This window comes from Aspergillus glaucus, assembly GCF_001890805.1.
Source record: "Aspergillus glaucus CBS 516.65 unplaced genomic scaffold ASPGLscaffold_9, whole genome shotgun sequence".
NCBI lineage: Eukaryota > Fungi > Ascomycota > Eurotiomycetes > Eurotiales > Aspergillaceae > Aspergillus > Aspergillus glaucus.
In genome coordinates this window covers 800,705-828,565 of record NW_019170461.1, presented here as the reverse complement: position 1 = coordinate 828,565, position 27,861 = coordinate 800,705, and the positions used below count along the sequence as shown (strand labels likewise).

General features: G+C 47.2%; 10 protein-coding genes across 10 annotated transcripts; 3 read left to right on the top strand and 7 right to left on the bottom strand.

Annotated features, from left to right (window-relative positions):
* Positions 1–2,479: 2,479 nt before the first annotated feature.
* On the top strand, positions 2,480–3,113 carry ASPGLDRAFT_35269 (uncharacterized protein; the record flags this gene model as incomplete). Its single annotated transcript, XM_022544541.1, has 2 exons — positions 2,480–2,537; positions 2,905–3,113. The coding sequence occupies 2 exons, from the start codon at positions 2,480–2,482 to the stop codon at positions 3,111–3,113; spliced, it is 267 nt and encodes an 88-aa protein (XP_022401510.1).
* Positions 3,114–6,134: 3,021 nt separating this feature from the next.
* On the bottom strand, positions 6,135–6,719 carry ASPGLDRAFT_35268 (uncharacterized protein; the record flags this gene model as incomplete). The annotated part of the gene is made up of 2 exons (XM_022544540.1): positions 6,135–6,206; positions 6,273–6,719. 2 exons carry the CDS (start codon positions 6,717–6,719, stop codon positions 6,135–6,137), a joined length of 519 nt encoding a protein of 172 aa, XP_022401509.1.
* A 1,463-nt stretch (positions 6,720–8,182) lies between these two features.
* ASPGLDRAFT_35267 (uncharacterized protein) lies at positions 8,183–8,440 on the bottom strand (the record flags this gene model as incomplete). Its single annotated transcript, XM_022544539.1, has 2 exons — positions 8,183–8,227; positions 8,294–8,440. The coding sequence occupies 2 exons, from the start codon at positions 8,438–8,440 to the stop codon at positions 8,183–8,185; spliced, it is 192 nt and encodes a 63-aa protein (XP_022401508.1).
* Positions 8,441–8,601: 161 nt separating this feature from the next.
* ASPGLDRAFT_1474205 (uncharacterized protein) lies at positions 8,602–9,188 on the bottom strand. Its single transcript, XM_022541927.1, has 2 exons — positions 8,673–9,188; positions 8,602–8,619 (listed from the first exon to the last, which is right to left on the bottom strand). Exon 1 carries the CDS (start codon positions 9,092–9,094, stop codon positions 8,816–8,818), a length of 279 nt encoding a protein of 92 aa, XP_022401507.1. The 5' UTR covers positions 9,095–9,188; the 3' UTR covers positions 8,602–8,619; positions 8,673–8,815.
* A 940-nt stretch (positions 9,189–10,128) lies between these two features.
* Positions 10,129–13,484, bottom strand: ASPGLDRAFT_57736 (phosphatidylinositol-3-phosphate-binding protein BEM1; the record flags this gene model as incomplete). The annotated part of the gene is made up of 4 exons (XM_022548274.1): positions 10,129–11,179; positions 11,233–12,057; positions 12,315–12,416; positions 13,305–13,484. The coding sequence occupies 4 exons, from the start codon at positions 13,482–13,484 to the stop codon at positions 10,244–10,246; spliced, it is 2,043 nt and encodes a 680-aa protein (XP_022401506.1). The 3' UTR covers positions 10,129–10,243.
* Positions 13,485–13,583: 99 nt separating this feature from the next.
* On the bottom strand, positions 13,584–15,656 carry ASPGLDRAFT_170751 (SAC3/GANP domain protein). The gene is made up of 3 exons (XM_022542725.1): positions 15,320–15,656; positions 14,047–15,262; positions 13,584–13,996 (listed from the first exon to the last, which is right to left on the bottom strand). The coding sequence occupies exons 1-3, from the start codon at positions 15,399–15,401 to the stop codon at positions 13,780–13,782; spliced, it is 1,515 nt and encodes a 504-aa protein (XP_022401505.1). The 5' UTR covers positions 15,402–15,656; the 3' UTR covers positions 13,584–13,779.
* Positions 15,657–15,859: 203 nt separating this feature from the next.
* ASPGLDRAFT_124995 (ESCRT-II subunit protein VPS36) lies at positions 15,860–17,818 on the top strand (the record flags this gene model as incomplete). Its single annotated transcript, XM_022540531.1, has 3 exons — positions 15,860–15,960; positions 16,057–16,192; positions 16,244–17,818. The coding sequence occupies 3 exons, from the start codon at positions 15,860–15,862 to the stop codon at positions 17,816–17,818; spliced, it is 1,812 nt and encodes a 603-aa protein (XP_022401504.1).
* Positions 17,819–18,746: 928 nt separating this feature from the next.
* Positions 18,747–20,588, top strand: ASPGLDRAFT_125406 (uncharacterized protein; the record flags this gene model as incomplete). The annotated part of the gene is made up of 2 exons (XM_022540555.1): positions 18,747–19,266; positions 19,483–20,588. The coding sequence occupies 2 exons, from the start codon at positions 18,747–18,749 to the stop codon at positions 20,586–20,588; spliced, it is 1,626 nt and encodes a 541-aa protein (XP_022401503.1).
* Positions 20,589–22,628: 2,040 nt separating this feature from the next.
* ASPGLDRAFT_25456 (uncharacterized protein) lies at positions 22,629–23,456 on the bottom strand (the record flags this gene model as incomplete). Its single annotated transcript, XM_022543487.1, has 2 exons — positions 22,629–23,015; positions 23,274–23,456. The coding sequence occupies 2 exons, from the start codon at positions 23,454–23,456 to the stop codon at positions 22,629–22,631; spliced, it is 570 nt and encodes a 189-aa protein (XP_022401502.1).
* Positions 23,457–24,891: 1,435 nt separating this feature from the next.
* Positions 24,892–25,196, bottom strand: ASPGLDRAFT_46715 (uncharacterized protein). The gene is made up of 2 exons (XM_022546510.1): positions 25,083–25,196; positions 24,892–25,011 (listed from the first exon to the last, which is right to left on the bottom strand). Exons 1-2 carry the CDS (start codon positions 25,157–25,159, stop codon positions 24,933–24,935), a joined length of 156 nt encoding a protein of 51 aa, XP_022401501.1. The 5' UTR covers positions 25,160–25,196; the 3' UTR covers positions 24,892–24,932.
* Positions 25,197–27,861: the final 2,665 nt, after the last annotated feature.

The following is a 27,861-nucleotide window of genomic DNA, read 5'->3' as shown; positions in this document are numbered from 1 at the left end:
GTTATATGAATCTTTTAGGCGTCGATGTGTCTTGCATTTGGCCTAATATCTGTTTTATTGGACCAGGTATCTTGTGTTTTGTTTCCATTTTTGGTTATGTATATGGTCAGCATGTATACTGTGCAGTGACACCTGTCTGTAAAAATAGCCCGAAACGGATCTCCGTCCTCATGAACCGGACAAATAGATTCTTTTATACAGACTCTCCAGGTTGACCTTGTTTTGGAACGGACCAGATGTAAGTGCTTTTGTAGTGCATCCACTGTGGTACCGAGTACGATGAGACGAACCATAACCGAATACGGGGAAGAAACTCACTGCTACGGGTGAGGGATTGATTGGACCACGAGGCACGATATCAATTCCGACACCTGTTTTTTTCGTTTCTTTGTTCTTGTTTCTGTCCGTACATCGATTGTTTCTTTTTTTCAATTCATTTTTCCAGCCTTCTGCCTGTATTGTCTGGGTATGTCTGGTTCATTGGCTCTGGATAAGTACCGAACTTGATATTGCGGGGCAGTTGAGCCTCTCTTCTTCTCCTATCCCTTCCTCCTCTCCCTCTCGCTTCAGTGTCCGGCGCTTTCTTAACGACGCCTTAACCCAATCATTGGGCAAGAGATATTTATTACATCTGTTATCGAAACTTGATTTCCATGGTTCATCTCGATGATCATGAACTGATGTCCTGATACAGACAAAGGCCATCATGTTGGGCATTAACGCCTGCATCCGACAACGAGACCGCGGAGACCACAACCTGATAACCAGCGAATCATAATAATTCCTCTATCGGGGATGCAATAGGGTACATCAGATCTGTTTCGCTCCATTACTTTTATTTATTTATTTATTATTTTTTTTTTTTTTTTTTCTGCGTCAACTTTGCTGGCATCAACCTAGACTCAGTCCCCTGCAGACGTCGATTTTGAGAAAGACGGAAAAGAGCCATGTTCCAATCAAACGTCCTTCGACCGTCTCAATTCATCTGCCATCCTCCGACAACGGCAGACATTTTCTCCCACAATTCCCCGTTCATGCAAAGCGGCCCGGTGGAGAGAATTTGTGTGGCTAGTTAGTTGGCCGGAAAAAAAAAAAAAAAAAAAGAGAGAAAAGAAAAAGAAAAGAGGAACGGGTACGCTTCAAGCCTTGAACTGTCTCGACGATTTGGACACGGCCGGATTGATTGATGAGCTGGCAATTCAATTGTGGCCTCGCGGGGCCCGCTTTGCGGTCCTCCATGTGGTCCCAAACAGGTTGATTCTGGCTTCAATTCGTCGCTCTTGTGTTTTTTCCGATGGGGCCCTCTCCGCTTTTGGGCAACGAGAAGTCAAGTCAACTTTACTTTACCCCTCCATAGGTGGTTGGTGGGCGGTTCCAGTATTTTTGTTTTTTTGTTCCAGAAGGACCTCTTTACTTTTCCCCCGTTCAAGTCGGGAGCGTTCCCGCTGGCTCTTTTTTCCCGGCTTTTTATGTTTTGGACCAATTCTGTCTTCCCGCTTCTTTGGGTACCCGATCATGGACATGGGTTGCTTTACTCGTCGGACACAACATAACCGTTGAGCGAGGGAGGCGAACAAAACGGCGGCAAAAAAAGAAAACAAAGATAGTGTTCTGAGTTGTCCAAAAACCGTCCGGGAAACTGTTGGCTGTTGTATGCCGGTCAATTGCTTCTCCCTTGTCGCCTTGTATCGGCCCTGTATCTCTTTGCTTCTTCTTTTTGTCAATTCTTGCCCTGTCACCGAATGGATCTGGGCTGAGGGTGGAGACTAGTGCTTCCCTCTCCCTGGTTCTGTCTGGCGTTTCTTCAAGGGTGCACATTCAATCGGCGTGCGCCGGGCCGTTCCAGCTTGCAGCCTCAAAATGATCCGCATGTTCCCCATGCAACTTGCGGTTGCTCGAGTGGGCAGATAAGAGAAGACTCGGAGGGGCAAGGAAAATTTGATGACGCTGTCTTGTCCCCATGTCCACAGCAACCTGCATAAGCCCCTTCTGCTAGGTTTGCTGGTCAGGCCCCATGTTTGCCATGACAAAAAAACACTGAAAAATAATTTTTTTGAAAGAAAAAAAAAAAATTTTTTTAACGAAACCGTTTTGGGGTTTTTTGATTCATGATCCACAGTTTATATGACTGACTCCCCGCTTCCCATACAAATTTCTTGGAAATCGTTCAAAAGACAGACAGGACAAGATAAAAAAGAGGAAGAGTCTGAAAAAGCGAAAATCATTCCAAGAAAACTAACCTTCGTTCTTCCAATTGACTTTTGTCGAGCATCGTTCTCTCTTTCTTCTCTTTCTCTTCTCTTTCCGTTTACTGCCGGACTATCGCTCCACAATCGATTTATTCCTAACGGTCGAGGTGTCGTGTGGGCTTGATACACACAAATATATATATACACTCGCTTTTCTTGGTCACCACAGGCGGGCCAAACATTTGCCGGACTTTTCCCTCTCTACCTTGGTATGAAAGTCAATTGCAATCATGTCTCATGATCCGAACTTCGAAGAGATCGGTGGTCGCTGGCAGTACCAGCTTGAAGGTATGTTATGTCAATGCCCCTCGTGTTGGTTGGAAATATTACCCCCTCGGAATGATGGTTGACTTGATGTCCAAGATTACTGTAAAAAGTCCAACTTCCAAACGCCAACCTTTCACATTTTTTCCGATCGTCGAGGTATATTCTCTTCCTTTTCTTATTTCTTGTTTTCGTTTTCTCTGTTTTCTCTTTGCCTTCTTCCTGTGATTCCCTACATAACCGGACCGAACCGGTCACTCCCCCCCCTCCAATTTTCGAACGTTTCCTATTGTGTGTGTCGGCATAACAAGGTGGAGCTCAAGAAATCAAATACTCACCGACTTTTGACAATAACCGGCGATACTGATGGTCTTTTTTCTTTATTCTCCAGGAGGCCGCACTGCCTGGTCCAGCACGGTCAAGATCCAAGGCCGAACATTCGCAGCACGCTACTGGTACGACGGACCCTACCTCAACAATGCCAGAGAAGACGCCGCGGAGGTGGTGATCAAGATGCTAGATCCTGTACAACATAAGAACTGCGCCAAAGCCAGCCCTCCATACCTGGGACAGTTATGGCCCCAACAACCGAGTTTTTGATTTGGCTTGACTTGAATCGGTTAGGGTGGCTAATTTGTTTGGTTGCTTTACTTTATTGTGATGGTGTTGCGATTGCTTTTGCGATTACTTCGTACCTCGTCGCCCCGTTTTTTATTTTTATTTTTATTTTTATTTTTTCTTTCCCCTCCCTTCAGCTACGCCTCTTTTTCCGTTTTATTTCAATCGCATGCGACAGATCCGAAACGACACCGACACCTCGGTCTTCGGAAGTGTGTATGACAACTGTCTCGATTGCTGGCATTTTCTATTCTACAAAAGTCTCGCAACGCGCGGTGCCGGTGAACACGGTTCTCGGTGGATGATACGATACGTATCTCGATATGTGAATGTGCCACGTCCTGTCCGTTGCGGATCCTTTTCTCTTTTTTCTCCTCGTGTCGACCTGCGCTACACCGGCCTCAAGTGATAGGTCTTTTGTGATCCACTCCACTTATGTATTCGTTTCCATTTTCTTTTACGCGACAAGCTGAACCCGAAACCAAAACCAAAACCGTTTTACGAATTATGACGACAAATAATCATGACACATGATCTGCGATGAATGGTCTTTTTTTCTTTTGTTTATTCTTTTTTGTTTCTTTTTATTCTTTCCGAACGGTTTTTCTTATCTCCGGGCTTTGCGAAGACTTAACGATGAACAAGGATTTGATTTGCTGGAGGCTGCTAGTTGGATATGATTGATTGATGTTGATATTGCACGAGAAAAGGGGGTTCATTATATTTCTGTTATTTGCATTCTTCATTCTTGGCTTGGCTTTTTTTTTTTTTTTTTTTTTTTTTTTTTTTTTTTTTTTTTTTTTTTTTGAATCTCTTTTTTCGACACTCGGAAATAACAGTACGTATGGCATTTTACTCGGATAAATGTGTTTCACAGAATAGATAGGCTTCTACTTATCAATTTTAGTTTATTATACTACTTTTCAAAGAATAAATCTGTATGTATACACTCATTGACGCCTGATAAACCTCGGTATATTTAACCTGACATGAGCTTAACCTTAATTCGGGCGATGCACGTGCCGTTCCCTGGTACGTCCTCGGGCGTTCCAGGAATGGGCTGAGGTTGTGTTGACGGTGGTCTATCGATCTCGTAAGCTCGCATAAGTTTATCCGAGGCCCAGGAGGAGTAGAGCTTGCTCTTATGACTATGGTATCTCAGTGAATGGCGGTTCTTTTTTTCCCCTTCTTTTGTGTTTTTTTCGCTCTTAGTCTCGTCAGCATTAGTGTCAATTAACTTCTTAGCTTTCTTCCTCCGTTAACCTACTCATCCTGGTCCGGGCTTCCGCTTTAAAATGGTAATCTTACCTTGTCTGCTGAGTTACAATATTAGATCAATTAGACAGGAAGATCACACATCACTGGTCTATCAATCTATATTGAGAAACCGGATCCCATGTACCTGGAGAACCAGAGCGAGCCAATCGTAGCTCCTTTGTATTCTTTAAAGACGATTTTGAATAAAGTGGCCTGGAATAGTTAGAACGGCCTATTCTCAAATTACTCTGGAAACCAATGATCGAAAGACCCCCCCCGACAAATTGCAACCTGATAACCGTTTTCCTTCTCCTCGCCCAAGCAAACAACACCCATATGGCTTTATTTAATGAGGCTCGCTTGTCAGGACACCGGGGTGGCCCGTGTGCCGGCTGCAAATGGAAGAAGCGGCGCCTGTCCTTTGCAACCGGCACACGTGGATCTCTGGAAACAAAAATTCAGACAATTCTACGGTGTCCCATTTGAATATGTCCGAGAGCATGTCGCTTGTTTTACGGCGTACAAATGCAAGCCGTTTTCATTCGCACCGATGTGCCATACGACGCAGTCTGCGAGTGAAGAGAAAGGCTAGTGCGAAACCTCTAATGAAGGCGAGAGTTGGCTCATGAAGGTCATGCTGTGCCAGCTTTCATAAACCATTACCAAGCAAATTGCAACCGGAACTATCAACCGAGAGATCGACCTAGATCCACCAGAGGCACGCAGGAGACCCTCATTCTAAGTGGCACTCCTATATCAACCACGCACTTGGTTTCCTCGTCGGCGCATATTTGACAGGTTCTTTTCATTCTCTTTTCGACATCTCTCTCCTGTCATCACCTAACCTTCCAGGAAAGGCTCTTGCAAGATATTATTCTAATCTTATATTCTAGTACAAGTCGACAAATATGGCAGCAAGTTACTCTCAGAATTTTACCTTTCCTCTCTCTCTATCCCTTTTTCTTTTCTTTTTATTCGTGTGCCTTGTTTTTCCCATTGAGATGGATCGATACTGACAGATTTGTTTGATGCAGTACCTCCAGAATGGCATATTTTAATTATCTCTCTCGGAAGTACAATACGGTGGGCTCCGGGAGCCAGTGGACCACTTGTGAATCACATACTACATCTCTACTTTGACCCGGAGAACTACAGAGTTGACAGGGAGGCTTACGCTGGTAACACCAGAAAGCCAGCGGACAAGCGGACATCGTTTCCTGTAAATTCCTGAACGGTACGTGAGAGCAATTTCTCTTCGTGGAACTTAAACGTCCACCAGATTCACCACCACGTAAATTTACATTAGCGCGTACCGAGGGGAAACGGATAAACTGCAACTTACGTTCATCTTTGGAGGAGTTTGCTATATTTGAGTTTGCGAAGACGATAATGAGAAGGGCAGGATTAGAAAAGAAAAACAAGAGAAAAGTAAGAACGCAAAAAACAGCATCTAGCAAGTAACCCTAAACGATTACAGCCGGCCAATCAAGTGCCAACTCCAAGCCCTAACATTCAGTGAATGCACCAGTCTTATTCCATTGCGTTTAGAAATTAGGCGGAATCGTTTCTTTCTTTGATAACGCAAAGCCAAACTGGAAGAAATATAAGATTCTATGAGCCAGAATTGGCAGATAAAGTAGACCGAAAACAGCCCGGGGCAACAATGCCCTCAGCTGAGATAAATATGCTTACCGTGGTCGCAGGGAAGAAGAAAGCAAGACCAACGTTCTTATGAGTATAAAAAGTCTAGACATGGGCGCCTCTTGCGTCTCTCATAGTCAACCCCCCCCGGATCTCAAGGGTCATTAATTCCGTGCTCTGTCGACAGCGTTAGTTTTGTACATAGACAAAGAAAACAAATGGAGTATATTATTTTGTACTTACGTCAAAGCACGAGTTCAAAATATCCATCTCATCGAGCACCAACTTCTTTATTCTATCAGTAGCGTCGGTTGGCGTCCCTGTCCAAGTGGAAGCCGATGAATCCGCCAATATCTGCAGTGCATGAATGCCAACATCTGTAAAAGCAAGGTTAATCCCACCGAAAGGCTTAGCATCAAAAAGATAACTTTCCAAACTCTTATAACCGAAGGTAACACTGGGCCTGTCGGCAAAGAAAAGCCCGATGCCGGAGATATATGTACGCTCTGATTCGGAATCTCGAATGACAAAGGCTCCCACGCTCACGATAAACTGCCCGATATAAACCTCTTTGCTGTACTTATTGTCTTTTGTACGATAGTGTGCGGTCAATGGACCGAGTATCTTTTCATCGTTCTTATGAAAACACTCAATGCACTGGTTCCCATCCCCATCGCTAGGAACTTGCATGGAACTGGCATCTGCCAGCCATTTGTTGATCTGCCAGAACTGTTTGCCTGATCTGGGGTCTGAAGTCGCTATCCCTTTCCATCTTGGTCCTGGGGTTACTGCAGTGGTATAGAAGACGCCAGTTAATGCTCTTTTTTTTTTTTTCTTCTTTCTCTTTTCGCTCCCACTTGCGTGGAATATTGGCACTCTTCGGGTTATTGACAGGGAGGATTTCATTAAGAAAGCCTCGCTCACGGGACAGAGAAAATTTGCTCTTCCAGAGTGCAGAGCTTGCAAAGAGAGCTGCCATTGCTCGGGACGTAAATCGAAGTTTTAAAAACTCATGCGTGGGTAGATCGTGGCAATTGCTTCTTGAATTTTGAGTGGAAGCCGTTGAAAACAATCTGCCCCGTTTCGTTTCACGCTGTAACTCTCTGAAGCATTAAATGTCGGGAAATCCTTTGCTGACCCTTCTAGGTCGTTGATTGTCAATTCCCGAAAGCTATTCCAGTATTCATCCCCATCCTGCCATTGTATTGGTGATAGTCAGCTTAGTACATTCTTACTTTCTGTATGAAACGGACAATCACTCACTAATCACCCTCGGCGCAACTCGACACGCCTCAAAAAGCGCATGCAAGTCCACCGGGTCAGCCCCAAAATGTCCCATGAAAGATTTCCAGTAATCCTTGTGTCAAATAAAAGCATTCTGGCGACAGGGGATTGGTCCATGCATACCGGTCCCTTCCTCCTGGTTCAGCTCCCTGGACCGACCACTCATTGTCTCCCATGTGTCATCTTTGCCAAGAGGGAATCTTGCTCGATCGTTGACTATGTGTTTTCCTGCAGGGGGTGCTACTGAGACGACGCCGGATAGACGAATACCATTCTCGGTTTTGTATACTGCACGACTGCTCCGTTCAGGTAGGAAACTTACTTGCTCGGATAAATTCTCTGTTTTGATGTTCGTGCTCTGCTAGGAAACCGCATGTTATACAATCTACTCGCATGATTACTTGGTAACGTGTCCCGTACCGTGTGATCTGGGTTGGGTTTAAATTGTTGCATTATTGGGCTTTCTTCGAGTTTTGTCCGTCCAGTTGTCTGGTCATGGTTATGTCAACACTCAAACCTTGTCCTGTACAGCTCTATGTCCCATTGCAGTGTCAACAGCGAGTCTACTGGGCTCGAGGTCGAATTGCCCTGATCTCACATGCTACTGGGTAATGCGAGATGCCGATTTTGATATCTTTTCCCGCCGGAATATGATGTTTGTATGCGGTATTCTGGAGCTGTAGCGTTGAAGATAGAGAGCTAGCACAAAGATTGCAACGTAGAGAGTAGATGTAGAAGGGGGGTTTGGGAGACAGACGGTGTAAATGGTTCATAGCAAGTGATTATCCTGGGTTGCTACAGCTCACTAACAAACACCTGATCCCGCATGTGGATACAGTAGCAATCTGAATACAAGAGCCTGGTTACGCTTAAGTCCTCTTTCCCGTAATCTCGAGCTGCTTCACCTTCGTATCCTGTCGATGACTTTTTAGCTTCCAATAAGTTGAACGGATAGTTGAAGGACACCTTCATGGACTTACATCATAGTCTGCACGCAGGATATCAAGGCGTTTGAAAACCACCTCTCTTATCTCATCAATAGCGAAGTCCGGCCTTTCTACCCACGCTGAAGTCGAAGAGTTTGCAATGGCCTGTCTCCCAGCACTCCAGGTTGAAAGCAAAAGCATTTTTGGCGACAAGGTTTGTCTCTGCTCCAACCAGTGTCTTCATCCTGGACCATCATCATACCAACTACCCATTGTCTCCCATGTTTCACTTTCGTCAAGAGGGAACCTTGGTAGACCATAACCACCGCACATCATCAAACCAATACCGGACATACGAACTCCATCTGGAGCTTTGTAAACTGTAGTTTCCAAGAATTAGTGGAACACGGGGTATCCCTGGGTGAGAACTCACATGCTCGGAAAAGTTTTCTTTCTTTAGATCTGTAGCCCATATCCCCACACGAAACATATGCTTCCCATGTCATATTTCTTAGATGATTACTTGCACGGACTGTTACTGTATGGGTAGCGTATCTACCGTGGACGAGGATATTATCATTGCTCCCGGCCGCCAATATCAACGTCAATGTCAGCCTTGTTGCTACCGCCTTGCAGATGATTCGGAGCTGTCTGGAGCGAGGGGGGTGGATCCAAATGAGAAGCGAAAATCGGCGAAGAATAATCGTAGGATGATGATATTATCCGAGTGATAGCCGGGGATACAAGTAAAGAAGGAGACGATGGAGGGAGGATAAGAGATGGTGGATTTAGGAAGCAGAAGACAAACAACAGCAAACAAGAAAAGTGGTCAAAGACCAGCTTGAAAAGGACCATGCATAATGCGTCAAGCTATAAATCCAGCATTCATCCATTCAATAGCAACCCACTAGCATCAGCAATTCTGCTATATTGTCTTCGCATCGGATTCGAATAAAACACCTCATGCACACTATTAAGAGCTCCGGATCGCCACGTTCTCTAACCAACTGCGGAAAAGAAAACAACTCCTCAAAGAGCAACATTTATACATAGCCAACCCCTACCAGCCACAAACAGTATACATTCACTCTGTACCACAACCGCAAGTCTAATAACACCAACCCCACCTTAACCCAAGCAGAAACACCGACTACTCCCACTAAGGCGAGAATAGTATCACAACATCTCATATGGCCATGCGAGTAGGGCAATAAATTAAACGCCGACATGCCATGCAGCAGACTAGTCATATCACATCCCATATGGAGTAGCACCCTGTGGATCAGAAAGCACTTGCATTCCTCCATACATATCTCCGTACCACGTTCTTTATATACTTGCTTTTTCATTGCATGCGCTGCTACACGCGACCTTCCATGGTGATGGTGGCACATGTCATACAGTGTACAGATCTGTAGCTGCCCGGTAGCGTAGCGTGGGTTGTCTGTACTGTAATATTCGAGTTCTAGATCCGAGGCACGCGAGAGAAGATTTCCCCAATGACATTAAAGTATTACCATAAGGAACGTTGCACGATTAATTTAGAAAACCAAAGAAAATGAACAATTTTAAGACTATATACAAGACACGCCACAAGGGTATGAAAAAAGCAGACAATCATCAAAACATAACCAGAAATCACAATCAGAATCAAGATCGAGATCGAGATAATAAGAAAAAAAAAAAAAAAAAAAAAAAAAAAAAAAAAACAAATACATAATCACATAAACATGTCGGACATCACGTTTATCAATCATCAACTTTAGAAACTAGGCAGGAAAAAATGGAGCGCTCCAAACAAAAGCTGACCGATATCAGTTGTCACCAGAAAAAAAAAAAAGTAAAAACGCCGGGACACCATGGCCACCGTGGAATATATCAGAAAGGCGAAAAAAAAAAAAAAAAAAAAAAAAAGAAGAAGAAAAGAAGCCAGGATATATCGTAGGTGTCGATAATAAATGGTTAAGATCGAAGAGAGATGAAAGAGCGAAATAATAACAAGGTTTATGCCACTCCGACCACCAACGTCAGCTTGGAGTTACGTTGGATAGCGGTGTCGAGATCGCCGTCGTTGTTCAGGTCGACCACGGTGCCAGAAGGTTCGTCTTTGTATTGTACCACGATGCCGTCGCCGATCTTGAGTCGATCTGTGAGTTTCTCCTTGAGTTGCTGGAGGTTGATGTCACTGGGGACTCGGATGGCGATCAGATCGTCTTGGAAGAACACCTTGACCTTCATGGCGCCACCACTCGCGTTACCGCTCGAGCTGGACACTTGCGTAAGGGAGCTGGGTTGGCGGTTCATAGCCGGGGGGCCTCCGTTGGAGTGAGAGATGGATCCCTGGCCCCGCTGGTGAGAGGTCCGGTCGGGTTGTGCGCTGAGGTGTACCTGGGATGACTGGCGCGAAGTGGTGCGCGAGGCCTCTTGTGCCGACGAGGATTGGTGCGATCCAGCCGAGTATCGCGCATCCTCCCCAAAAGCGCTCGGGTCGATTTCGAAATCGCCTGGGCGTGGAGCAAACAGCTGACGGACCAATGTGCAGCGGCCGATGTGCTGGGGCATGGACAACAGTTTCTTGATGTACTCGTCCAGGTTCTGTCGACGGCCATTGGAGATGGCATCAGTCACATGGGTAACTGGTCCGGGCATGAACGGCAGAGTTCGGGTCTTGCCACGATTCCCGGCCTCGTCTTCGAACTGGGTCAAAAGGGCGATCTGGAAGTCGTAGAAATCATGGTAATATCGCGACAGTTCCCAGCAACGGCCATCCTCCATCTTGGCTTCAATAATGTACCAGTATTTGTCATTGTCGAAACAGTATCGAGGAATAGAGGCTGCGACGGGGGCCATGAGCGGTGGTGGGTGGAAATTCTGCGGGTAGGGATGCGAGACGTGGTGCGAGGACAGCGTTCCTTTACTGGGGTTGCGTTGATGGAATCCCTATGCGTTGTCAGTAGTGTTCTTCACCCCTAGATTCAGTGACGGGTGCATACATAGGTGTTGCCATTCTGGCTCATATGGCTCATAGACATCTTATTAACGCCCGCGGTGATGGACGGGACACCGCCGCCGCCGCCGCCGCCGCCGCCGGCAGATGCAGCAGCTGAATCGATCTGGCCCAGTGTGATGCTGCTATTCTTGTATTCGGCCGTCATCTTCTTCCACTCCTCGACCTTGGGGACTCCAGCGCGCCGGACAGCGTCGAGCGGATCGGTGACGGCTTGACCGGATTGCATGTCCCGCAGTTCGAGGAAGGAGACGGGGATGAGACCGGGACCACCGAGACGACCGATAGGTTTGGCGACAAACCATTCCGGGTTGGATAGAGCGATAACGATAATAGCCTCACCGGCCTTGGCATCGAGTTCATCCGGTCGCTCGGCCTGGAAATCATACTGAACGACGCCGTAGACCATAGCGCCCGAACCTCTGCCCATTGTTGACAGTCGCGGGAAGGAGATAGAAGAGGACTTGGACGGGGAGGAATGATGCGCGGAATCGGAGGAACCCAAAGGGGAGAGCAAGCGATCCGAGAAACCCGAGTCGTGGGGTTCTTTTTTATGGTGATGATGCTGGTGGAGGTCGATCAAGGAAGAAGAACGACCGCCAGCGGCGGAACTTTCTCTGTCGTTTTTGCCGACGACCTCGAAAAACGACACGGGCACCAGCCCCCTGGCACTAGGGATGAGAGGATTACAGGCTTCGTACCAGTCGCCGTCTTCCTCCCTGCTGATGACGTGAAAAAAGTCTCCCTTGCTGAAAGCGAGTTCCTGGGAGTTGGAGTGGTCGGGTTGGTAGTCGTAGAGGGCTTTGATGACCTAAGAAATTGGTAATGAGCGGAGGGATTTTTTTTATACAATCATACACGAGAAGAAAGATATAGATATATAGAAACACAAACAAGAAGAATATAAAAGAGTGCGCGAAAAAGATATAAAGAATGTGAGATTTGTTGTTGTGTGTGTGTGTGTGTGTGCGTGGAGCAGAGTGGTGGTGGTGGTAGAGTAATGATAATTAATGGTGGGGAGAAAAAGGGGGAAGACCAAAGAATAAGAGCCTCAAAAGGGAAACTCACCTTTTTGGGTGGAAGAATGGCAATAGCGGATTTGGGAGTCAGCGAGAGATGGTGATGGTGTGGTTTGGGGTCCTTATCCCCTTTGAGGGAGCGACGGATGGCCTGTTTATTAGAATGAGTACAGAGGATAGGAGAGGTGGGATAGAGACAATAAGACTCACCTTCATGCCTGGAGGAAGATATGCGAATATATGAGACAGTCAAACAATCACCGAATATTGATGAATCAATCAGACGAGTAGCGACTTGACGGATGATAGATAGAAAGAGGGAATAATAGAGTCGACGTGATAGCGTTGAGATGCGATGGCAATAGACTTTATAATATTAAATGGACCACAACCCAGCGTTAAGAGGAGAAGCAAATCAGAATGACCACAAGGAGAAACAAAAGGACCAAGGGTGGTTGTTGAATGTTTCCTGGGTGGCTGTAACTTTATCGCCTCTTCTTTGGCGTTGGCTATTCTTATGGGCTGCGATCCTCTGGTTTTTCTCGAAATTCCTTTATTCCCTGGTTCTTTCTTTCTGGTCTTTCTTCACTCTCTTCACTCAGTCACTCTTTTATCACTTGCTCAATCCGGTGGCGGGGAAAGGAAGGAGAAAATCAAGAGGAAAATCAAGAGGCGAAAAAGAAAAAGAAAAAGAAAAGGCTGTAAGGCGATCTGATGATATTCCAGTTACAATCAATCAACAATCTACTTGTCCGTCTGCGGCCTAAAATACTAGTACACTTTAAATTATCAGTCTAGTCTCCTTGTGCTGTGCTCCCCCGTGTACTATGTAATTGCTTTCCCTTGTGTTCCATGGCGCGGCTGTCAATCCGGCCCAGCGACAAACATCGGCAAGGATTCAAGTGCATATTACTATAGACCTACGGAGTAGATGCTGTTTCCTGTAGAATAAACATGCAGCTCTCCCCGGAATACAGAGTACATACTCCCGTACAGTACACATGCAAGGTAGCTGGACACAGCCTCGGAGCTTCTATACAAAGACATCGAGACCACCGATTCTGGACACAACAAAATGCCTCGTGGCCGACAGGTGGACCGGGGCGCTTTTCATCTCCAGGACCACTTGCTGGACCGTTCGTCCCGACAAGACAGCAGCGTCGGGCATGCTGGCCTCTGATTTGTATTTCGCGGTGGATGTGGTGGAGTTGGGCTGCATTTCAGCTGCTGCCGTGCCAGTCTTCGGGTTTCCACTTGTTCCTTTATTTGCCGACACTTACGACTGTTCCATACTGTGTCCCCCGGTGTAGAAAACTAACGGTCTATATTGATAACTGTATTTGTACTCATATACTATTTTGTACATTCGCCACCGATCCACATGCCATATTGCAGAAAACGATAAATTCCCCGGGGTATAACTCCATAGATGCATCATCGCGGGCCCGTTCCCGCTGCATATCCCATGTCTCGATCATCAATTAACGCAATAAGAAAAAAAAAAAAAAAAAAAACTATATCTGTCCCTTGATGTCAACCACCCGATGCGCCTCATTCTTGGACGCTTCAAACATCTGCGTAGCTCGGCCGCCCGTTAGCAGCTTCACGGCCCCGTCTTTCTCCTGCAGTAGCTCCCCCGACGTGTGCTCCAGCACAAATCGGGCGCTCTGCTCATCCGACTCGAATCCTAACTCTTCAGTGATGAACCGAATATTCACATCGGGTTTATACCTGTTTCCGTTAGCCTCATTCTAACAGAGGTCAAAAGGGGCAGAACTCACGCTTTACAGATTGCCGTCAAGGCCGACAGGCGTTCGCGGTCCACAAACATGTCCATCAGGTAAGCTCCCATGTTCGGAGTGTCCAAATACAGCTGGAAAAACCGATGGTAGTTCCCCAGGGCCAACGCCGACCGGACGTCCAGGGCATGCTTCACGGCCGGATCCCGCTTGTCGGCCGCCCTCAAGTCCGCCAACGCATCATTCATCGCCGTCCAGTTGCGCGTGTGGATAAAGTACAGAATGCGATATGCCTTGAACTCCGTTGGGTGTCCGCCAGGTTGCTGTGTATACAACGCGCGCAACTGGGTTTGGCATTGATTATACTCACCAAGATCTCCTTTCTCCAGGGCAATCCGCGCATGGATTTCGTACACGTTCACTGTAAACTCATTCTTGATGCGCTGCACCGTCAAGTCCTGCCGCAGTGATTTGAACTGGTCGCAGATGTAGCCATAGTTATTGTCCCGTTTCCATTTTTTCTTCAGTAGGTCCAGCGTCTTCTGCAGCACCGGGAGTGGTCGCACAGTGTCCGGGTTCGGTGCAGATGTCAATCGGAAATAGTTCTTCTCCAAATCCTGGCACCGTCCGACAATGGGGCCTTGGTGGACACGAGCAACGGGCGATTCGCCACGTGGGGACGACGGCGACAACCCGTATCGGGATCGAGGTTCTTCAAACCGTTTCCGCCGCAACTCAAGATTAGCTTTCGACTTACTTGGGTTCTTGTAATCTGTCCGCTGTCGTTTGTCTGTGGGGCTGTAAGTCACTCGATCTTCAAACTTCTGGTCATTGTTAGTCTGTCTCCATGGAGGAGATATATCATTCTTCGTATCCGCAGGCGTGTACTCCGTGGACTTTCGCTTTCGCGAGGCCTCCTCACCCCAAGCCGACACGCTGGGGTTGGCCAAGATCCTATTCCGTTCGTTCTGTACCATGACCTGCGGCAGGGGCAGGGCGTCCCAATTGATCGTATCAAGCTTGTCACCCTCTGCGGCCTCGGTAATAACCGATTTCAACTTGGCCTCCATCTCTTGTCTGGTGACGCTGGGAATCTGATGTTCCGGTACGAAACATCGCTGTACATACGTCCGAAGAGGAGCGGGCCAAGCTACTCGTTTCCGTGGAGCTTCTGAGGAGGTCGATTGCGATGGAGTAGGAGTGGGTTTGAGTTGAGCAAGGCTACGGCGGGCTTGAACTGGGATATATGCAGGTGTCGCTATAACAAAGGTTAGCGATGGTCTCAATGCGGAGCCTCCACAAGGCTAAAACTTACCATGTCCATGTCCAGAGAAGGGAGTTGTGGCAGTCGTGGTTGCTGACGCCGTTGCGCGCCATGGTGGGATTCCAGAACTCATACCGAATACTGAAGATATGCAAGAAGAAAAAGAAAAGAGAAGGATAAAGAGAGAAATAAAAAAGGAGCAATGATAGAAGTGCGAAAGAGACTACGAAAATGACCTTATGTGAAAACCCCTATACTCTGTACAACAGCAGTACACCAAGAGATTCGAGTGGAATATACCACAAAAGACAAAGACAAGAGTGACCGGGAATGTCAAAGGTATAGACAATCAAAGAGCAAGATTGTAGGGTGGGAAGAGAGATGGATGCGTCGAGACAGTCGAGGAACAAAAGAAAAGCGCTGGATTCGCTTAGGAATTTTGGGTGCAGTTGTGGCCGCTGTGGGTTCCCGTAGTCCCTATATGATGGTCCCTCCAGTTCTCCAACATGTCCCTCCATACAGATAAATCTGCGATTAACCGTTTCTCTTCCCAAGTTCTAATGGTCTAGAGATGCTGGCTGCATTTACTAGATGTTTCTCAAGGCTCTGGACCTGACCACCGCTCTCCGTCCATCACTCTTAACCGATGAGACTCTAATCTTTGTCCAGGACGCAGTGGGGTTGTATGAAGGGTGAGCTACTCTCGCCCTCTCCAGGCTGTTTGCTTTGTTTTATGGTCAAATTATTGTTATATACTTATATCCGGCGCATGCTGACTGGTTGGATAGCAAATACAAGGTCCCAAACTACCAAAATGGACATGCCTATCTTACTTCCCACCGAATCTGCTACGTCGCCGTGGACGAGCCCCGGAAATACTCTGTCGGAATCGACCTGAAGGAGATCGATAAACCAGACTACCAAGTACGGAATTGAGTGCACCTTGGACGTTAGCTATGGACTGACGTCTCTCAGGCCGGCTTCCTAAAGTCGTCTGCGAAAATCGTTCTACACCCGAAGCCGGCGAAGAACAAGCTTGATACCTCCAAAAGCGTGGGCAGTAGCCCGTCAATACCACAAGCTTCGAATCTTCAACCTGCCAAGACACTTACTTCGCAACTGCGTGCCTCGCATCCAAAGTCACCGTCACCGAAGCCCGTGAATGCTACCTGGATTTGCCCAATATGCTCCTTCTCAAACCCTGTGCCATCCAACTTTGATCCAGCTACAGCCACGGCGTCGACTAACCTTCCCCCTTGCTTGGCATGTGGCATCAAACCCCCTTTCACAACGGTGATGAAGGCTGCGATTTCAGCGGCAGCTAATCGGGAACCTGCAACCCCTCAACCAAGGACCGAGAGCCCTTTCCCAACTGATGGCAGACAGCCACAATTGCCTTCGGAGACGGGTACCTCCGTTTCTTGCCCTCGATGTACTTTCGTGAACCATCCGTCCCTTGCAGAATGTGAAATCTGTGGTGCCCCGTTGGCCTCCGTGAATGCCTTGCAAGTGCTCAACGGTGATCAGCGCCGTTCTGAATCTCCTGCTCCGTTTTTCGAACAAGATAGTATCAAAAATACAGATACTGCAGAGAGCGTCAAACTTTCATTTCGCGGAGGTGGCGAGAAGTCTTTTTACGAACGATTAAAGAGTGCGCTGATCCAAAGGAAATGGCTTCTTTACGACGCTCCACCCGTGCCTATGCCGTCGCAGGCTGCCTCATCCCCGAGTCCTGGAGCAATAGCGCCAGCTGCGGACACGGGATCCCCGGTGCCTGCTCGATCGATGGCTGGGATTGCAGGCCTTGAGCGACGTGGTCTTGAGGCCCGCAAGAACAACGAGTTTGTCATTGGTAATGCATTTGAGGACCTTGAGGCCTTGATGGCATCCGCAAAACAGATTGTTTCTCTTGCAGAAACACTGGGTAGAGAAACAGGCTTGTCTGGTGGCGAGGGAACCGTGGAAGCCAATGCAGTCCTTTCGGAATCCGCTGCTGCCCTAGGGATGTCAACGACAAAAGACATGCTTGGGTCGGGGGCGGAGAATCTGTATTTGTCGGAGCTGTCGCGAAACCTGGCAGAGTATCTTACAGACGATCGGAAAGGCGTTTTACATAAAGAGGGTGGCACTATGAGCCTTATCGACCTCTGGGCCATCTTCAACCGGTCCCGGAACGGTGTCGAACTTGTCAGCCCGGCCGACTTCCAGCGAGCAGCAGAACTATGGGAGAAACTCAAACTACCTGTTCGTCTACGTCGTTTCAAAACCGGTCTTCTCGTAGTTCAGCGATATGACTGGAATGACGAAAAGACTCTTAAGATACTGCAAGACTGGATGGAAGAGCTCCGGCGGATACCACCGACTGAGCCGGTGGCGTGGGATTGGGGTCTGTTTGGCCGCGCCGTGACGGCGCAGGAAGCCGCGCAACGCTTCAAATGGAGCGTCGGAGTCGCAGCCGAAGAACTGGAAATGGCTGAAGATAAGGGGCTTCTATGCAGAGAGGAGGGTATCGAAGGTCTGCGGTTCTGGAGGAACTACATCACCTCTTGAACCTGGCCAGGATATCGATATCGGTGTATCTCTTCTTGCTTTGTAAACTCTTGCTTTTAACTACCAGGGTCATTCATGACATGATAAAACAATAGAGTCAAGACTTGCTGGATAACTACTTCGTACTTTGTTCACCTATTATGTACTTATAGCGATCACCGCAATCGGCGGTGGATCGGTCCGGTGACCCCGCAAAAAGCGCCCGGGGAAGCTTCCAGCGCTGACCTCACTCCATCCCCAACGCCTGCACTTTATCCCTTGGACTGTGCATGCTTATATATCAAAGCTTACTCTGTACTAACTTTACTATATCATACAAAGAAACAAATCGATTCCTCTTCCGTTCCTGAAATAACCCCCAAATCCCGTTGCGATAAGCTCAAGCTCCATCCATATACTTCTTATCTCGAAGCTTGGCTTGACCGTCCATCATCCAACACTCTCAAAACGCGCCATATGGCATGAACCCACCATGACCCTCGCAAGTCTAACATCAAGCACCAGGGCAGCCAGATGCCCCAGGATGATCTCCGCTCCGAACACCCTCCACGCCATCCGCACCCCTACCACCGCACGCCTCCAACAACACCGCACGATATGGCAAAGCCACCGACACTCCCGCGGAACCTACAACGGCATCAAATGGGTCCGAACTGAGAGGAAAATCCGCCGCAGAGTCACAAACCCAAACCCAAACCCTCCTCATCAAAGCCAGACACCGCTGGAAAATCCAGCTCCGTGGCGGAGCTGGAGCTGGGAATCGAAACCAGGATGGGGATGGGGATGGGGTGGGTTTGATAAGACCGGTACGAAAAATTTTGAGGCGGTGAGACTTCGTGCACAGCAGCGGATGGAGGCTATCAAGAGGGAGATTGAGAGGGATCCGTATGCGGCGTTGTTTGGGAGGATTGGTTCTGATACGTCGGGGATGGGGTTGAAGGCGTGGGATAAGCATCAGCATACGTTGGCGGATTTGTGTCGGTCATTTTTTGGGTTTGAGAAGAGTGGTGGGGATACTGCGAGGGCGAAGGTGAAGGATACGGATGCGACGGCGCGTGTTAAGTCGGAGGGGAGCAAGTCGAATGCACGGGCGAGAGACACGCCGAAGGCAAATGATAATGTGGCCCCGGTATTTGAGGCTTCGCAGTCGCAGGGCTCTGTGGATACCAGAGCAAATGATCTCGAGTTTGATCCGATTAGTGGCCGCATGGTTCCGAAGCCTGCAGCGGCAGCTACGACAGGTGAGGCCGGTGCATTATCTAAAGACGGCACCTCAACCGTACCGGACACGTCCAATGTGGAGGATGGTCATCTTGGATCTTTATCTCCCACCAAAAGCTCTAGCGAGGCCACGGCCGTGACATCCGATCCAGACATTGGCGGCGTGCAGCACAAAGAACCAGAACAGCGTGCAAATGAAATAGCACAGGACCATGGTATCCCTGAATGTAATTATGACCCTAAGTTCTGGGGTCCTCCATCGCGTGAAGCGCCATCCACCGCAAAGAGGACTGCTATTGATGAACCAGACCACGATGTCTGGACTCCTCCATCACATGAAACGCCATCCATCGCAAAGAGCACTGCTATTGATAAAGCACCGACTGAAATTACATCTGCTGTTGCTGAGCCCAAGAATGAAAACGCATCATTACAACGGCCAGGTGCCGAAAATTCCAATCTGGTTGATAGCCAGCAGCCAAAGAGTCTCACTCCTGATGCGCAGCCAAATGAGGGTCGAAAAATGAAGGGCTTCTTCTACTTGGACAAGAAAGAGCCAGAGAAGCTGAAGATTCAAGATTCGCCACAGCAATCAGAGCCTTTCCTCGTACCTGAGAATGAAGAGTTGGATCTCCTGCGTGCAAGCGATATCCGCGCCTCTTATCCCTCAAAAGGGTTGGATATGAAATCCGATGTCCAGAGTAAGAAGGTTGACGGCGCTTTGGAGGAAATTACTCCGGATGAGAATTCGGTCACTGAGTCGAATCCTGAGTCTCAAGACTCTTTGGGCTCTGTTGATGAGAGAAGCACAGAAGCACCAAACTATACCGGGACGCAATCTTCATTGCAGGAAGCAGAGGCCCCTCAGTCCACTCAACCGCAAGTACAAGACGGACTTCCAGACTTCACGAAGGTTCTTGACCAGACCTCCGAAACACACTCTCCTATTCTGAGTGAATCTGCATCTCCAGCCACGTACCGTGTGCTCGCGTACGATCCATTTACTATGCAGGTTACTACGGCGGACACGGACTCTTCGCTTGCTCCTTCACATAAGATCCTCCATCCTAGTGATGTCCTTCCCCGGTTGAGCAACCCGGCGCAGTTTCTGCCATATTTTGAGGAGATGCGGAAAGAGGGCTATGAGATTGTCTCCGGTGGCGGGGATATCCTCGTCTTCAAGAGATTTTTTTATGTCGATAAGAGACCGTCAGACAAGTCTTCTCTTGAAACCAAAGAACATGAAGACACAACTGCAGACGGTGTTCTCAAAGAACTCCAAGATCAGGCAGCATTGAAATCGCCCCAACTAACCGAAAGCTCTTCCGCTAAAACTTCAAAGACAGAACCAGAGACAGAAATACCTCCACGAAAGCAGCGTTCTGCATTCAACAACGCAATCCGTCGAATGCTCTTCACTGGCATCGCGGCCGCAGGAACATGCTATGCCTTTGGCGTTGTAGTGGAGTACTTCCGCACTGGTGGTTCTGATGGACGTGGTGTTGATGCGTTTACGGTGTTTGAGTCTGACAGACGGCAGATGGATTAGATTTCTTATTTGTCTGGAAGGGCGTTTATCGAATTGGGATCAGGGCGGATGGCTTGGGTTTATGAATTTATGATTATGTGTATTATTAACTGGATATGGAAATTCTCCTAATGAATTTAACTATACAGGATATTTTACTCGTAACGGTATAAGAACCAGAATACTCATAGGATACTGCCTCTGGCACCGTAGTTTGACACTACAGATTCTCCATCGAGATAAACCACGTGCAACTGACGCATGAGACTGAAAGCCGGGGGAACATACAGTGTCCACAAGAAACCTTTTATTTTCCCCTTCATAGAGTCTCAAATGCTTTCATCGCTCAGGACGAAATCGTTTTGACAGCACGACTAGGATCAAGAAATTTAGCTGGAGTTCTGGGATTGTCGTTCTGAATTCAATCATAATTCGTGGCCTAGGAGTAAATATATCTCGCTGGGTTCGGATGGTGATAGTGTGCATGTTTTGCATGTCATGGCGGAACCAAATGACGCTGGTTTCGTGCTTTCTGGGTCTCTAAGAACGTGTCCCAGAATGGCTTCGGCAAGTCTCCAGGTTGCATCTTGCCGGAGTATCATACTATTGACAGAGACTAGGGCGGTTGGCACTAGTCTCTATAACGAGTCTTGGCTGGATTGGAAAGCATTTATCGATATCCATAACTATCTTGAAATTCTCACAAATCTGGTTTCACCTCCGTCGCAAGCTCCGAAGGCACTCATTTGTCCGTAGACCACCCCCTTTCGATTCATGGGCCACTTCACTACAACAACACGGCTGATCTGTGGGCTCCCGCCCAGAAGTCATTCTTTCACGTCGTTCTTCAAATCAGGGAGGCTTTGCCTGGGAGCGACACCCAGAGCAACAGAAGATATCTTCTGATATTCCACCCAAATAAAAGCATCTGGCTCCTTTAGCTTGTCTCTGGGAGGCTCAAGCGAGCGTGGAAGCTGTTTTGCTCATATATTAGTGTCTGCATAACTTGAAAGACAGACGTGACCCCGAACAGGTCTGTTCTTCGTAGATGAAGGGTGCTATCAGGTCTCGTTTTTGAAAGTTCGTGCTTGGTACTTGTAGCCCTGGGCGTATTTCGTCGTGCATGGCTGCCCGTGTCGGTTCAGCTAGGATGGTCTCAGGAACTGGAAAAAACATGCCAGTTAAACTGGGCTTGAACCTCGGTCTTCTGTGCAGCTCATAGATCATAAGCAAACTTCATCCATCCCGAGAGCGTAGTTTACGGAATTGAGAAACATCAGCCACAAACATGCTTTGACGGGAAGACAAATGGCGTCGGTTGCCATTTCTGGGGTCGATCTCTCCGTTTTGCGGCCCTTTATCCGGGGACTCAATGAAAGACATGATCTGCATTTCCTCGTGAGGCACTAAGCCCAAATCGGCCATTGGTTGGGCCTTGACTGACATTTTGTTGGCAGAGACTCGCTCACGCCGGTTTCTATGACAGGTGGCGGGCGTAGTTAGTTAGGACTGTTCGATTAGTCATGGAGCCAATTTTCTCTTTATCTTATATTAAATTGTGCTTTTGTAGGAATCCGCGAGCGCAGATGCTATGCTCATACATTAGCGTCTGTATTTCTTAGAAGACGCAGTTTCGTCCTATATTCTCCGGAGAACATCCAGAAATAGCTCCATTCCTCTCCGCTAATTAACTGATCATTCCATCAGCCCTGGAATTGAGAAGTTCTTGAATAAACCGAGACGAGGCTGAGTTGTGTAGTTTGTAAGGCATCTTGCAGGGCTCTTCTCAATCATGGTGACTGCATGTCTTTTCACTCTCCGTGAATCTCTGGCTGGCTCAAGGGAACAGATCTTCTAATGGGAATGAAATAATGGGGAGACCCCGAAAGATTAAGCTTGTTCCAAGCAGTCTGGCATATTGGCTGGCCAACTAGGCATTTGCACCTTTGGACGGTACTGGATACAGTGGTCCTTGTGGTTTGTATTAATCCAAGCCTATAATGAGAGCGTATGAGACATCTGCCAATGCAATATGAGTACCAATATGAAAGTAATGGACGATTATGCGGGTAGTTGCTCTCCAGCTGTCATTTGCTCGCCCTGATCTCGTTCTGGAATTGGTCGTTGACTCTCTTTTCGTCCACAAAAGCGACGTGCATTGTCTTTTATACCGTCTTCAAGTAGTCCGTTCTGAACTGAATTGATTTGATTCTGTATTTTCCTCAAAAAAGCCGCTAACCATTGAGGAGGCGACGGACACACTGAGCCCTGTGTAATCTGACTGATGCTGCGACTTGGTTCTTTAAGCACCTTCTGATGCCGACGGGGTATCAAGGGGGAATATCGGTCACGGATGAACGTGAGCATTGAAAATGTTTGTTGCAAGCCGGCTGTTTTTGTCGACATAAATCGGTACATGGCTCCGCAGAAGCTTTCCATCGGCGCAGTCTACCGACATACAGTTTTTCTAGCCTCCTAAATGTAAGCTCTGGTAAATTTAGATGAGTCTATATGGTGTTAGGTGCTACTTTTCGATGAGTATCTTCTACCTTGAGATTCAATCAGATGTCAAGCCGAGTTGTTTTCTAGTGGCTCTTTGTAGGCGAAGACTCGCTGGCCCCAACCTCAACGATAAGCGTTGTCCATTCACGAGCTTGATCTTTGTCTCCATACTCTGGAGGCTTGACAGTTTGACAGTACACATACTTTGTTGACGCCACCTTCTTGCACTAGTTCAGTGCACAAGATAGCGGCCAATCTAGCTGCTGCTGCGGCCGTTTCTCGGTCCTCTAAGGAACCGTCTGTAACTGCTATATAGCTGTGAGGGGCTTCGTCCGTGCGAAAGCTAGCCGTTAGGGGCCGCCTATCTGAGTTCCAAACGCGGTCCATTCGGGATGCGATATTCCCATTGAATTTTTAAGACCGCGAACAAAATTATTCGTGTTTGTATACCATTTCATGGCGATCACAACTCAAGCTTGTGGATCACCACCGAGCAACCCCTGTTTCATGTCATTCTGGGAATTGGGAAGTGTCTCACTTGCGCCCACTTCGACAACCACTGAAGGGAGACCGTTTTTCTCCACCATCAGAGAAGCATCTGGTCCTTTGGCTTTCCAATTCTTGCCTTTGCGCGGATAAGCCAATCTGAACACTGTACACGTACGCATTAGCATCTGAATGGCACAAGTCTAACAAGTTCCGTAAGACATATCAAATTTCGGGACGTCTCTGTTTCTTTCAGTCCAGGAGCCTAGTGCCTGGTTTTTTCAGGTTTGGACCTTCTCAGGAGCCTAAAACAAATTTATCCGCTTCCATATATTCAGCTCCAAGTATCTCCTTGGTAACAACTCGTAGTTTAGCCCATTAGTCCATCCGCGCGTGCGTTCCCGAGTAGTTGAACGAACCATGCAGCAACTGAACCGTGTATAGTGTAAGCCATGGTGTCGATATGGTGGTGTATGAAAGATGTGAACTTCGAGCTATCTTATGTGATATACATATTTCCTCGGTGTAATCTCCATTCGCACACAACACCAGATACGCATGTAGTAGTGTGTCAGCAAACAAACCACAATAGGTAATCAGGACTGCTTAGAGTGGCGGAAATGAAGTGAGGGGGAAAAGACGAGTGAGGAAAGTAGACATGTATTGTACATCTATCTAAAGGCTATAATTAATGAACGGCTGTGGATGAACCTTGGAGAGCATGGAGAATCTTTCACTGATTAAAATAATAAATTCGAGATGGATTAAAATGAATAAATTAGTAGTGCTGTGGGTAGTGAATTGTAGCAACGTAGGGTTAATGCTAACCGCAACAGGAGAAGGCAGGTTGCTCGCCTTGATTCGGTCGTTAAATGATGGTTGTCTGATGTGCAGGTGTGTTGGATCTAGTATAGAAGAAATCAAGCGGCTTCCTTTTGCTTTGGGGAAGGAGAAGGAAAATCTAGCGAGGAGAATTGCTAGGCTGTGTTCAGTGGATGGTGCTAGTTGTGTCTTTGTTTTGACTGGATCTGAAAGATAATTATTCAAATATAATAAATTCTATTTCTCCGGTCGCGGGATTATGTAGCAAGGCTTATTTTACTGGCTATGGGTTGGGGTTGTATGAAAGGTACTGACGTAGAGAGATACTTGCCTCAACTTGTGCACCTTCTTTCATCTCATCCTACCTCACCAAGCTCCAACGAACCGCTCCGCAGCTCCATCTCAGTCAGTGGTTGTTATAAAATGTATCTTCTTGATACATACTGACTGACTGCCAATCTGACAAATAGGACACGAGCAAACCCCCCCCCCCCCAAAACGGCGTGACGGCGCGCGCGTGGCCACTATCCAGGACGACATCCTTCACCTACAAAGTCACAAAAGCACGAGACACAACGCCCAGAAACATATCAAGGGCAGTACCGGCAGCAACATGAATAGACTTGACAGGATGGTGGGTACTCTTTGTCTGCCCTGGCGTGATTCAGGAATACGCTCACTGACGGACGCTTGCGGTGTTAATAGCGGAAGGAACTCAAATGGCTGACAGTCGCGGTGGAGAGAGGGGAAGCGGAGATACTCAGGAAGAAGGAGAGAATCATGGTGCTGAGGGAGGAGTTGATGTTGGAGGGGGGGGGGTGAGGAGGTGAGAAAGGAGGATATGAAGGAGGATGAGGGTATCAAGAATCAGCATGATTTTATTGCGTTTTGATGAATGTGTTGTCTCGTTCATTTTTCTGTCTGTATAATTGGAACGAGACTATCTACCTCTTGAAGCGTCTAGTTATCATATTCGTTTTCAAGACTTGAGTCCGTGGCTGGTTGGAGTTGGTGGAAGGTTGAAGAGTGCCAAAAGATATATATCTTGGCGACGTACCGCCTAATCAGATCAGTCACGCAAGTAGTTACTGCTGATTGCTGTCTACACGGTAACTCCCTCTGCTAATCTGATTGATTCTTGCTTCAGTCACATATATATATAATACACTTGTACTCTGTACTTTGCAGATGTGAAGTACATTTCCTCTTTGGGCAATTGTCCGTCTTTATCCGAATCGATATAGTTGCCGTTGGACACTGCATAATCCTGCAGGGATAACTACTCCATACCTGTCATACGGAATATTATACCATTATCCATGCACGTATCAACCGTTATGATAACCTCCGGACTTGTACAACGGTACAGGTACAGACAGGTACATATGTACATACTATCCGTACCTGTCTGCAATTCCGGTAACCGTGGAACGAGGTGGGTCCATGTGACTGACTCGTTCAGGAACAGGCTTAGCGTAATTTCCGCGGTGGGACTGCAGTACCGTACTTGTACAAGTAGAAGGATTTCTTCTATTCTGTATGAGGTACTCTGTACAGAGAGCCTAAGACTGGTATATTCATTCACTTGTAGAGTAGATATGAGAATCTACCTACTTGTACGGAGTAGACGGTAGATAGTAGTTGTGATATAGATAAAAATAGATTCGGTTGTCGTACCCGAATACCGTGGTTACACAAGTACATACCGTAGTACAAGACCGCTCATACAGCACGAGCCTACAAATACAGAGAAGACAGCATCCTTCTTTCATCAATAATTCCATACAGAGAGTAGCCTAGCAATGGCATCGATGGCAAACCGAGAGTACCCGTCGAGAAATCGGCAAACTCAGATCTGGATATGAGGATCAACACGCGGTCTGTTCGCCCGTATTTGATTTGTGTAGGGCAAAAAGAAATTCATGGACCCTAAGAGATTACTTGTACAAAATTACTCATTTCATTTTATTTGTGTCTACTCCGGAGTACAAGTATTTCACTCCCATATTTTGGACAGTGGATGATTGCTTGAAACATGATTGGAATGTGGTTTTCCGGCTGACAGTTTCAGGACGCCGGATTAGGGTAGTGCATTCTTCAGGCATGTGGCTTGCATCATTGTCGACAATTATCGACAATGGAAGATTTTGATATGATCTTACTTATATCTCCTAGCTCTGGTAACTCCTTATTATGTTGCCACTGTTATATTCTCCGTATCTGATGTACTTGTACAAGTAAAAGTAGTCCATACTTGTGCTATAATACTGATCTGAGCTCCACCCGTACAGCCAACGTAATACCATACGGTACCTTTAATTAACTAGGTCAATACCCGCCTAAACTCGAGCCATAACGCCTGGTCTAGGTCCGGCGGTGGTCCGAACCTTTTACAGGCTCCATAGCAGTGGACAGTGCAGAGTACATTAGACAGATCATTCGATTAGAGCACGGAGGACTGATGCGATTCAATGGCTGTCGTGTTTGCTGAGAGCAGAAAGGAGTGCATAGGAGGCAAATAATACGTGATAGTTTGGTTAATTCGCACTAGCCTCGAGTAAATCCTGGCAAAAGGAAGCAGCAACTCGCCCAAATTCGAGAACGTGTGTCGATCCAAATAAAGATGGTGTATGGTATTGTAATGTGATACGGGGTGGTACGGTTCCTGTGGGATGACGGAGAAGGACTCCACGGCTGACACCTAATCGTACACTCACTACAGGGGTACCCTTCTACAATTGTCAATTGTCTGTATATACTCTATAATATATCAGCAATTTTGATATTACGTATTCCTGTAATCAGATCATTGTCTGTCTCTTACCACTTAATTGTAAAATAGCAATATCTGACACCGTACGCATCTCAAGACCCACTCACAGTGGGCCTGTCACTCCACCGTGCACATGCGGTAGGCTGGAAAATTACTAGCATAACCTTCTTTTAATATGGTAATGTATTGTAATACCAAGGAAGAGGGGGCGCAGTATTTCCCCCCCTACACTAAACCCAATTCAACGACAACCCGCCTTCCTTCTCTGCCTCTCTGCACTCTTTCTGACTGTGTCTCTCTTTTTTTCACCTGCACGACTCGCGTCTTTTTTTCCCTTCCTTTCTTTTTTCTCTTTTTCCGTTGTTTTCCCCTTCTTCGCTTTTTTTTTTTTTTTTTTTTTTTCACTCCTTTTATTATATACGATTCTTTTGCTCCTGTCGTTGTTGCTTCGTCGGTGCTGTCGTTGACGTCCATCCATCACTCCACGTCAACGGACATAATAACAGACATACAGCCCGGTCGCGCATCCGATTCCCCTCCGCTTTAAAGCATCAACACTGGCTTCGTTTTAAACGCCTCCTTTTTCTGTCGCTCGCTCGCTCGCTCCTTACAGCATCCAACCACGCTCGTTTTTCTATCGGGAATTTGCTATCGTCATCTTCCCCTTTCCACTCGTTTTGAATATTTGATATTCGTTGAAAAAAATTAGAA